Source organism: Danio aesculapii, chromosome 4 (genome assembly GCF_903798145.1).
Source record: "Danio aesculapii chromosome 4, fDanAes4.1, whole genome shotgun sequence".
In the NCBI taxonomy this organism is placed as follows: Eukaryota; Metazoa; Chordata; class Actinopteri; order Cypriniformes; family Danionidae; genus Danio; species Danio aesculapii.
Genome location: NC_079438.1, coordinates 47,361,892 through 47,374,204, shown reverse-complemented (window position 1 = coordinate 47,374,204; position 12,313 = coordinate 47,361,892). Strand labels below are relative to the sequence as shown.

The 12,313-nt window shown below is 36.0% G+C and overlaps 2 protein-coding genes across 4 annotated transcripts in view; both read right to left on the bottom strand.

Moving 5' to 3' along the window:
• Nucleotides 1-232: 232 nt before the first annotated feature.
• On the bottom strand, nt 233-5,182 carry LOC130223138 (NADH-cytochrome b5 reductase 3). Its single transcript, XM_056455864.1, has 9 exons — nt 5,041-5,182; nt 4,576-4,701; nt 4,418-4,490; nt 4,224-4,330; nt 3,986-4,115; nt 3,629-3,712; nt 2,610-2,695; nt 1,932-2,031; nt 233-1,313 (listed from the first exon to the last, which is right to left on the bottom strand). Exons 1-9 carry the CDS (start codon nt 5,056-5,058, stop codon nt 1,141-1,143), a joined length of 897 nt encoding a protein of 298 aa, XP_056311839.1. The 5' UTR covers nt 5,059-5,182; the 3' UTR covers nt 233-1,140.
• Nucleotides 5,183-7,800: 2,618 nt separating this feature from the next.
• The window catches only part of btbd11a (BTB (POZ) domain containing 11a), a 184,162-nt gene continuing 179,649 nt past the window's right edge, over nt 7,801-12,313 (bottom strand). For all 3 annotated transcript variants that reach the window (XM_056455860.1, XM_056455861.1, XM_056455862.1), the window contains one exon: nt 7,801-11,234. In XM_056455860.1, coding sequence (XP_056311835.1) covers nt 11,013-11,234 — 222 coding nt within the window. In that variant the 3' untranslated portion in view covers nt 7,801-11,012. The remainder of the gene's footprint in view (nt 11,235-12,313) is intronic.

Below are 12,313 nucleotides of genomic sequence, written 5' to 3'. Positions count from 1 at the left end.
AACACATTGATTTCTACCATTAACACACTTCCAAGATGGCGAACGTTTAGACATATCTGAAGCGCATGAATGGTGTATATGCATATACATATGGTCTATGTTGAAAATACAGATACTGTAAGAAATGAAGCAAGTTTATATTAAAACAGCAATCACAAATATAGCTCATTTTTAGGAGCTGATGAGCAGTTTTGCAGTTTGAAAAGAAAATAACATATTAAACAAGTAGAAATGCAAACTCAAGTATATATTTTATTAGTCAATGCAAATTATAGCAAAATATTTGTATTTTTTTGTCCATGTACACAAGTAACATTAACTGCGAACAGGCAGTGGAATACAAAATGTTATATATGAGCAAGAACTGTATGGAATCATCGACTAGACGTGAATCAAACTGGATGCAAACGTGTTCACAGAAAGGCACTTAATGTAAAGGACAGACTGAATATTGTTAGAAGAAATCTTGATTTGTTCACTTCAGTTTAACATAGATGACCGTCTGGTTCTTGATGTTTTGTTTGTCTCTTTCTCTCATCTCAAACTCCCAACTGCATTTTTTTCCTAATCGACTGATAAACTGACTGAGATGAGGGAAACAAACTATTGTGATGGATCAGAATAAAGACAACATACATGTTAAAAGGAAGAAAACCAGGCTCCACTGTTACATGATTACAGTAATGTGCATAGTGTAAAACTAATAAACATAAAGCTTGTACGTTTAACAAACAGCTTGTTCTTGCTGTTGATGGGAAAAAATGTGCAACACCGCAAACTAAAATAATAATAATCACCAATATAGGTGTTTTTAAAGACGCATAAATTAAGCAAAGTGAACGGACCCATATGAATGCAAGTGAATCATGTTAGTGATTTCATTCTAACATCACCTGCTCGCATAACGAAAGCAACTGCTTTTGTTTGCTTTTAAGGCATAAAACACACATAATGATTGGCAATAACAGATTTCTGCATGCGGAGGCTTCTCAGGTAAACAGCTGATTTATTTTGCACCCTCCAAAATCCCAATTCTTTTAGAATATAGAAATAGCCAGGTAGTAGCTTGGCTATTTTTTTTTTTGCAATATGTTGAAGCTGAATCTGCTTAGTTTCAGATGATTCCCCTCTGAGAACCATCTAGAACATGAAACGCCTGTCATTGGAATGCCCCACCTTGTCCAGACTTGGGTTACAGGCGAACTGAATCATTGGAGGAGGTCCACACATGAGGACGAGTGTCTCGTTTCCGGGAGGAGGAAGGTGCTTTCTCACCATGTCTTCATTGATGAAGCCTTGACTATACTCCCAACCTATCATGAGAATTGATTAGTTCAGTGTTCATTTCATCAACAATGATGGCTTGAAACAAACAGAAACTTGGTTTACTGTGGCCAAATACATGAGCTTTCAGCTACCTATCTAATGAATGAACATCATTTATTGTTTTCAGTGCAGATACAGGGACACTGGAGTGTTTTAAAGCCTTGAAGATCAGTTGATCCATTAGCAGATCGCTTATATATCAGCTCATAGACAGACCAGCGGATCTTCGCAGCTTTGAAATTTCAGTAGATTTAAGGCTTTTTAAGGCCTAAAATTTAGCTTTTGAGATTTAAGATATTTTAAGACTTTCTAAGACCCCACGGATACCCTGTAATAAATATATAGTGTCCTGTATATGTATCAAATACCCAAATAAACAAAACTTTAAATGATAAGATGAGGTAACATAGCTATTATTGTATATAACTAATTAAAATACTAGTACAGCAACTGATCTCTTCCATGTTTAATGTTTATGTCCTGCTATATAGAGACACTCTGATATCTAGAGAGTTTCCTAGCCATAAATGTGCAATTTCTGACTAGCAAGCTCATATTTGAGAATTCTGATGGCACATAAAGGCAGCATAAGTCAAATATGTTACCGTCTGGTGCTCTGTCGACGGTGTACCACAGCTTAAAACGTGTCGGGTGATTGGCCATGATTTCCTCCAACTCAGGCTGTAGGAGAATGTCTTTTTCTGTCTGTTTGAAGATACAAAAAGAGAAGTGAGTGAGTGTAATTGTTAGTTTTAGATACTTAATCACACTGAACCAAAGACATACTTTTCTGTGCATAGGAACTACACTCAGATTGAACAGAACATGTTTGGTAATAGTAATGTACTAGTTGATTGATTTTTTTTTTAAAGGTGCAGTAGGTGATTGTCTTAAGAAACATTTTTTTGTTGTGCTAGTTTTATGACGTGCTCCTATATTGTTTACCATGCTACTCTGAATATTTAGTCTGAAATAGCATGCAAGTATGGCTTAATAATAAGTGTAATTCCTGTACCCCGCCGGCCAACCACTAAGCATACAGTAGTCGCTTTAGGACAAAGCACGTGAGAGAGTGAGACCAGCAATCCTTGCATGCATGAAATATTCCACATTATGACAAGTATGCTTGCTACACAACACATTCTTGATTACAGGAGGCGTGGCTTTGGATGGCAGGGGAGGGACTATGTTTAAAATGCTAAATGGATAGCATTTAGGCAGATCACCTGCTGCACCAGTAATGCAGAAATATATAAAGATGGAAAAAAAAAAACATGGCTCACCTGGTTTGCAAAGAGTAAGTAACACACTGTGTCATCCTTTGGATCTTTCATGACCGCTTGGATGATCTGGAGCATAGGAGTAATGCCTAAAACACATACATACATACATACATACATACATACATACATTATATACACATATATATATAAAGATGAGGCATGAGCAAAGAGCTTTAGTCTTTTTAATCTAGTGGCATCATTATTTTGGTTTAAAACAAAGTATAATTAGAGTAAGTTACACTTTGAAAGTAACAGTGCTAATGAATGCAGCCTCAGTTATATAGATATACCAGTAGTTGGCAAAAAGAGGTTCAGAAATTCATTCAAATCTCAAATTCATCCAGCAGTGAAACAGGTGAAGGGCTTGAATCATAAGTTATTATAATAATTCAAATTAAATATTTTAAAATTCACTGCAGCAATAAATTAAATAACTAAAACTTCTACCGAATTACACATTCGTCCAATCAGAATTTATCAACGTTTGCTGCACAGTGACGCTGTGGGTAGCATGGTAAAACATATGCTGGATAAGTTGGCCATTCATTCTGCTGTGGTGACCCCTGATTAATAAAGGGACTAAGCCGAAAAGAAAATGAATGAATGTTTGTCAAGGTGTGCACTGCTGTAGTGTCCACAGTTAATTATATTATAATTCAAAGTGGTTGTATTTTATAAACCAAATAAATAATCAACACATGTACAGTACTACACTGTAATAATTCATGTTTATTTAATGTTTCTACCTTCAGAAACATTCACGAAGTGGTGCTTACCAGTTTTCCAAACAATGGCTGAGGAAGTAAATGCAAATTTTACATCTTTCTCACCTGATCAACATATGTTTCCCTTTTGCAATTGTGACTAATAATAACATCAGTGTTATATTTGTCATTTCTGATTGTCACTATAGAAGTGTTCCTTATTCCACTATGGTGAAGTAGATTTGACAGCCCTGGTGCAGGTTAATGTTTGTTGCATTCCAAACTTAAACTCAAATATCGGTACCATGTGCTCACCTGTTCCCCCAGCAATCATGCCAACATGTTTAGCAGCTTTTATCACAGCATCTGATTTCTTATCTGGCCTGATTGCAAATGATCCTGCAGAAATATCAATACAGCAAGAAACATTATATTTTTATATTGTTACAATCCATTTTAAGCACAGTATATTCTTAATTTTATATATATATATATATATATATACATTGATATATTATTAATATATTATTATTAAAATATTTTTAATTCTTCTGCATTAAGTCTGTTCAAATGCAGTTTTTTTTTTCAATTTTACAAGCAGATGTTTTCTTAGCTTCTCTCAGACTGAGTGGATTTCAATACTCTGTCTACATTTTTTAGCTGACTACAAACCTTTGCCTTTGTAAACCAGCAGTCCACTTGGTCCCCTGAAATCAATTGTGTCACCAATGCGAAGGCTTTCCAAGTACTGGGACATCTTGCCTCCATCTGGAAACTTTGGATGGATATTTTTGTAGTAAATCTGAAATAAATGAGGCAACATATATATATTAAAACATATATATACACACACATACATATATATATATATATATATATATATATATAACAATATATAACAATGTTATACCTTAACAACCAGATCCACGAAGCCCTTATCATCGTCACTAGACACCGGCGTGTAAGGCCTCACCACAAGGTTGCCATCAATTTTGGCAGACAAGTAGATGTGTTGGCCTACAAATGCAAATGAACATATTAAAGTTATGTGTACAATAATAACAATAGACGTAAATACAGTGTGTATATATACATTGCACTCACCAATAGGAAGTCCAAGAACATGATCGGGTGATTTTAAAGCAAATCGAAATCTTCTTGTGTCATGGCTTATAATCTTAAGAGAGAGAGAGGGATGTAAAGCATCTGATACTGAACAAAAGTTATATTATGCACATCATGTTATTTTAAAGTAACCACACCTCTTTATCAACAAGACGCAATGGATATTTCACATTGGGGTCTTCAAGGGTGATGGCTGGTCTTGACTTTATACCAAAGAGTCTTCGGAGAAAATCAAAGACGAATTGAAAGCTACCAGTGATGAGCTACACACACACACACACACACACACACACACACACACACACACACACACACACACACACACACACAAAGAGAAAATTAAAACATTTACTAGGCATGCAGTAAAAAGCCAAAAATAACCATAGATCAATTATTAAGGGTGTGTTCTGCACAGGCTGAAGCAATCTGTTTGCTGTTTGCAAGACAGACAACCTCTCAATGCAGTTAGCATCCTTTAAAGCGATCAAATATCATTTTAAACTCACAAATATGACATTGCAGTTGAAAATACAGTTACGTTTTGCATAAAACACGACGAATGTTCTGCAAGTTTTTTGTTAAATTTAACATTATTTACTCACGTTGATGATGAAGGACATTTTCTCCTGCGGTGTTTACGGTACTCTGTCAAGTATCACGGAATGATAATAACACTTAAAGGCTAAGAATAGCTTTACTAGAAAGTTAGCTGTCTTGTCAAAGTGACAAGCTCTTCCTGTATAGAGGGCGGAATACGAGTGACGTCATTACGTTAAGCTTTGAAACCTTTGCGAATCGGTTGACTCGAATCTTCAGTAACGAGGATTTGCTACGGCATAATTGTTTTGAATCCTTTTGACGTTTTACTATTTCGGCACTAGGAGGCGATGTGGTTTGGATAATTTTTATAATTAACTTTTAAATAAAAAAATAATATATATATATATATATATATATATATATATATATATATATATATATATATATATATATATATATATATATATATATATATATATATATATATTATAAAAAGTGCATTTCTCTCTCTCTCACTGGGCTGATTAGCCAACTCCAACATAAAAAAAGCTAATTTATAAAACGGGAAATGTAAACCATGCACAGAATTTGTTTAAGTGTGTTCGTGAGTATTTCATGGTAAAAATTGTTAATATTAATAGTCATTCCCACTTAGTAATGCGAAAAAACGAATCTTTCAAATCTTTGAATCAATTGAATCAATTACAGCTTAAAACGATTCACTATTTGGAATGGTTCGAGACTGGTGACGTCTTCTGGTCACATCTGTAAATGCTCAAAGTTCTCAGCCCAAACGTGCAGAAAACTGCAAATATTTTATGAAAAGTGAATGTTAAATTCAGTTAGTGATTCATAATTAAATGTTATTGTGTGCTCATTATGTAAATTGCATGCATTTTATTTATTTTTTATCAATGGCTTGGCTTTGGAGGCCTAAAAGCAAACTGCACCTCATATTTTTGTTGTTGTTCTGGTGTGATTTTTTGGGCCCCTTTATTCTTTTGACTGCCAGACAGCCATATATTATGAGAGGAAAGCAGCCATAAATGCTCATACTAAACAAAAAAAAAAACCATTATATATTTAATGTTGACTGTAATTGATCACTTTATATTCAGTGAAACTCATCAGAGATTAAACAATCAGAAGTTGTTCAAAATCAAAAATAGGAAAATGGGACAAAGGAGAAATAGATTACCTGATCCTGGGACACTCAAACACAACATTAAAATCCAGTTCTTTCAGATCCAGATGAAACTTCTTAAACAGTTGGACTTGTGCAGGAGCTCAGATGAGATCCACAGTGTGTGCTACTGCTGGTCCAGGAGCAATTTAAGACATCATAGTGCTCAATCCATTCAAATAAATATCAGGTGAAACTTGCACTTATCAGAAATTTCACATTGTGGAAATGGAGAAAAAAAAGTTGAAATGAAAATGATCCCAAATGAAAATGATCCCATCCTCAGTATAAATAACTTTCTTCTGTCATATTAACACAGTTAGCGTACTTATAAATATTATCCTGGCTCTGCCATGCTGTATAATGATGTTGGGTAATGGCCCTTCTTTAAACTTTCAAAAGTGCATAAATACATCATAAAACTAACACATACGCCATCAGGATGTCTTATAAAGTGGATCAATGGGTTTTTGCAACAAAATTATTTCTTATGTTTCAATTACAAACCCAAATCATTGACTTCCGGCTGCTGATGAATGTGCTTTAAGTCAGTGATTTGAGATCAGAATGTAAAATATTTCTGTTACAAAAACACATTGATTAAAATGCAAAACTTGAAATAAATAAACACATTGATCTGCTAAAGACGTGCATTACCCCTGGCATACTGTGGTTTAGTTTGATGCATTTATGTGCTTTTGAATGCTTTAAAATAAAAGCCACCACCAAACACTATTATACAGTATGAAAAGGTCTGGATACCATGTTCAACTACTCTGATTGTGTTAGTCTGAAAAAAGAAAGTCATATACACAGAGGATGGCTTCAGGGTGAGTAAATTACAGGGTATTTTTTCAACCAAGGCTCATTCAGAAAACGTACCTCTATATACATCTCTGAAGAGCGTAAATACGTCCCAGGAGCTACGTTTTTTTTGCAGTTTTTGTTTTCACAAATCCCCTAGAGACCAATGTGTATGCTTTTTGAGATCTCAAATTTCTCTCACGAGCACCATTCGCGAGAATCCACCAGAGGTCACTGTCGACTGACTGACTGACCAACCACCCATGACCCACCCAACTTTTAAAAAAAGCAATACCAGAAAAAGAAAAGCCCTCAGATTTGACCACATTCTCACCCTGTTATTTACTTGTTTATTTTATTTCTTTGCTTTTGTCTTACCTGCTTTCTGGAACCATTCTTCTCCAGACTGGAACCTCATTGTCACGGTCAACTCTTATCTGCGTCTCAAGTCCGCCGACGTACGCTGCGAGCCACTGGACAAACTGGTAACAGCGGGAAAGCCGTCCATATGGAGGTAAGCAGTCAGCTGGACGCGTGAAAAGGAATGGCATCATACTATCCTGTAGCGTTCATTTTAAAGACAAAATGCAGCCATACGTAGCTCTGGCTACACAATTCACAATTTCCAGAAATGTATATAGGGCTACATTTTCAGAATGAGCCAATTCTGCAATTTTTCAACAATTCCTTTAAGAGCTGTTCATTAACAGGTTCTTTGGTGCACCAAAAGTGGTTCTTTGGGGCATAATCTCTAGGTGGCAAAACCTCCACACACTCACTAAAATGACAGATAAACTATGCTAAACACTTCAGATGTACCAATCAATCAAGAGTCAACAGTTTATCACAGAAATTTAATGACGACCCAACACAGTGGTCAATCGTGGTCATTTCTATTGACTGTCCACAAATGCATGTCATCGAACAACTGTACTGTAGCACAAGTGTGACATTCTTGATTTTTTTCGATCGTTAAACTCAACCACATCCCTTATATTTACACCAAGTTCTATAGATATTTCTCTATATATCTTTTGTACAATGTACAATGTCTCAACCGAGTGAAATAATAATAGCGAACAATTTCCGTTAGACTCTGATCCAGCCAAAGCATGCAGGTTTTTCATGTCAAAAGGTGTGCATTAGTGGAGACTAAAGAGTTAACAGCAGTAAAGCAGAGAAAAGCCGAAGCTAAGGAACACTGAGCAAGTCTCTTTTTGTGTGTGTGTGTGTGTGTGTACAGCGTTTACGAACACTTCATGACATTGACTTCTGCTTTACATTTGGCTACATGGAGAAGCATCCATGCTACGCACAAGTAAAAGCTCAGACAAGAGCACTAACCTTGCATGGACACATTTGTGGCAAGTATTGCTTTTAACAAATCCAAATTTTATTTCATTATTTAAACCGCGAACACAACCAGCGGGCTTTGGAGACATAAGCGCGGGTCTAATCTTTTAAAATGACACGATTTATCTCTGTCTGTATTTTTGTGTCGCCTTCTCAAAGCGATACATCATGACGACTAATCACAAAATAGCAGACAGGGATCGCACAATAAATGTACTTTGTAAGAAAATAAAGTAACTATGCTAAATTTCTTTTAAAATAAATGCATCTTCACAGTTTTAAATTATTTGCATCGTGATATTATTCCATAGTATAAGCTACATATCAATAAAAGATGTATTTTCGTTTTAAAATTTAGCAACTTTTCCCATTAACAGGATGTTTATTAACGGAGTCGCACATAAAAATACAAATCATACAACAGAATAGGACTCTAAGACAGCACTACCAGCACATTATGGTAAGATAACTGATCGGATATTATCAAATAATTGACTATTAGGATGAATTTTAGATATCTGGATAGTCTTTGGATGAAATACCTTGATGACCAATTTACTCGAATCTAAATTTTTCATTTAATATCAATCCGAAATTAGGTTTCAGGAGTTCTAAATGGCTCATCTAAGTAAGCTTTCTGGAAAAGATTTGGATTGTAAACATTTTAAACTATTCTAACTACAGTTTTTTTCTTTTTTTGGCACTAATTTTTGTTTATTTTGATGATTTTGTCTGTAAAAATGAAGTCTTAGCTGCGTAGATGGCATCTGAATGTTTGCTAATCGTAAACCGCTGCTTACGAAAAACGAAAAACAACTTCGCTATGAGTATATCAGCACCTTTTACATACTTCGAAATCTATTACTTTGGGTTCAGCCTTGTCAACATAATCATCTGCTGGTAACATCGTACATCCAGTACAGTGTCAAACTTACCGACATCTTGAAGGGTTACGAACGAACACAGGGAAAAACATGCACACTTAAAACAGCTTGGCTTCACATTTTTCACATTGAACGAAAGCAGTGCAGCAGGTGAGGACCGGGAATATGTACATTGGGTCATGAAGGTAGCGACCAGTGCAATGACATCTTTCATAACACACAATTTCGACACACTCGCAAGCAACAAAGACCATAGAGTCCTGCACAAAAGGGCGTTAGTAAGTAATTCTGCATCCTTGAAAGGAAAATGAGCTTATTTCACAAAAGTTCCAAACAGGACCCATGCAGATTAGGTGGTGTGACCTCAAGGCAAGGATGAACTGCTCAGTTTGGAGTGTATGAAGCACAGTGGTCGACTGGAGGGTTATTAAAACAGGCCCGTGATCAATGTAGACATTGAGGAGGACAAGTGGACTACAATAATCGAAAATGGCCAGTGTCAAAATAGTGTATGGCCAATCAAAAAAGTAGGAGGGATTTACTGATTTAACAGTACGTAAAGTAGAAAGGGCATGTTTACACTTGGTGTTAAGATCCATTTTTCATTCATATTTAAACTGCACAAGCCTACTTCACAATATTTGATTGAAAAATAAAATAAAAACATCCATTTACTTATATATTCTCCCTTTAAGTGGATTAATTATATATGAAAACTGTTTTACGACAGAAACAATAGTAATATACAGTTTTTGTCCTCAAATTTAGCTGTTTAGAATTGAAAATTACTAATTGTGACAAGACAAGAAATGTTTTGCATTTGCAAGAAACTAGGAATACAAATATGTGCACATATTGTAAAATATTACTTGAAAATAGTTTCCCAACTAAAATTTGACAGAATTTTCCCAATGTTTCATTTCATGGAGAAATTAGTTCTCCTCAATGTACTAGACATGGTTACGGCCTTAGGATGAAATAATCTGCTTTGAACCGATGCACTGGTGGACATGGTAAACTTTTGTTGATTAAATATAAACTAAAACCTAAGTTTAGTCTACTATAATGTCTGCCGAATCAGTCTACAAAAGACCAAAGGTAGCAAATCCCTATTCCTTAACACTGCAAAGCGTTAAAACACAAGTGCTAGGATTTCAACAGCTGGCATATTATTGTTCAGTGACACAAATACCAAAAGTAGTAGTTGGAGGTGAGTATTAATATATAAAACATCTTAGTTTTAAAACTCTTCATCTAGTGGAGTTTTTGTCCAACGTGAACACTTAGGAAACGTAATGGCAGCATCACCTACCGAACTCAACATGCATCGTTTGCTTAGCGTTTAGTGTCAGGGAATGTTACACAAATTCGGGGGGGTTAGAAGGCAGGCTAACAATATTACATTGATTTGAGAGTAATATAACCTTGTGAGTTGCTAAAACCGTCTGCAGTAGGTAGCATGACAACCGTTCCCCAGACAGTTCCACCTAGAATTGAAGCAGACCCGTTCGCATGCATCGCCGTAGAGGCTGGGCGCTAACGTTTGCTGGGCACGATTAGCTTTGTCACAACATTGCTAGAATGTTTCCACAACATAACGTACGAAGCCCTTGGAATGGAGTTCTGCAGGCTGACGTTTCTGCAACACGGTGGAGATGTTGAGTAAAAACGCGTCGGCTTTCCCTACAAACCCCCTCTTTGATCGTGTTGGCGGTGATGTTTGAAATGTCTCCAGTAGGTTGGCACACAAAATGGAGCACTCGATGAAACCGCTGTAAGGAACGGTTGGCGTGAGTTTGGTGACGATGTGTCAGACGATGGAGCCCTTGGAGGTGGAAAGATGAATGGAGCGGATGCGCAGGGCCAGAGTTTGCTCCAGGTCATGGAGCACATCATAGGACGGGCCTGGGCCAGGGCTGTCTGCAGGAACCTCGTACAGTAGCTGCTTAAAGTTCTCCAGCTCAATCAGTAGTACCATGTTCTTTAGGAAAAAGCCCTCGATGAAGCCTGCCAACTCCAGGGCTCCCAGGAACTGAGGATGTGTGAAATATAGTGACAATGTGAGACTTGACCCTGCTAAGAGCTTTCAACACTATTCTGAGTTAACAGCTTGTAATTGTTCCTTAATTATGTTGTAATTAATCCTGCAATATGAAGCTTTGCTAAGGTTTACATAGAGCTGTGGTGAAAATTATTCAAGAAATTGATTCTACATTTTCAAAATGTATTGCTATTCTCTCTTTAATCAATTCTTTGCTTAGTTTTCATCTAGTTCCTTACAAACATCAAATATAATAATCGTTGATGTAGTTAGCTGCTGTTAAAATCTAACCTAGAGTGCCACCTGCTGTTAAAAACTAGCCTACTGTTTTGTTTAAAACTAAACTAGTGCACCACCTGTTGTTTAAAAACTAGCCGAGAGCGCCATCTGCTGTTAAAAACAAGCTTAGAGTGCTTTTTGCTGTTAAAAATAAAATGAGAAAAACTAGAATAGAGCACCACCTGTTGTTAAAAACTAGCATAGAATGCAGTTTGCTGTAAAAATTAGCTTAGAGTGCCACCTGCCGTTAAAAACTAGCCTAGAGCAGCACCTGCTGTTTAAAATCTAAGTTCGATTTAAGAGAGAATAGCGACGTATTTTAAAAACTTGCAAGCTCGTCACAGCTAGGTATACAGCAACTAGAGGTACAAAGTAAAAGCATTTTACTCTGTACATTCAAGTGTGACCCACCCTTGCATTTTCCTTCTTATTTTTCTCTTTTAACAACTCAAAATTAGCAGACTGAATTTAGCTAGTGAAATTCACACAGATGGAAATGTAATTTTTAAAACAGATTGCTTTCTAGTTGGTGTTGGTGTTTGTCTAATCATTGTCATTAACCTCATAGATATGCAAATAAGACTGTTAAGCCATGGTTTACTGTGTGCAATCTTAAATAAATAGTTCTGGGAAATGTATTACCAATGTGAAACAAACAGCAAGATATCCCTGGATTATATCTGGCAATTGACTACAATGTAAATGTTTAAATGAAAGAAGGAATTAATACAAATTGTCCATTTTTTCCCCAATTTGGTCTTTGATAAAATGTTTGCATATTGCAATTAAAT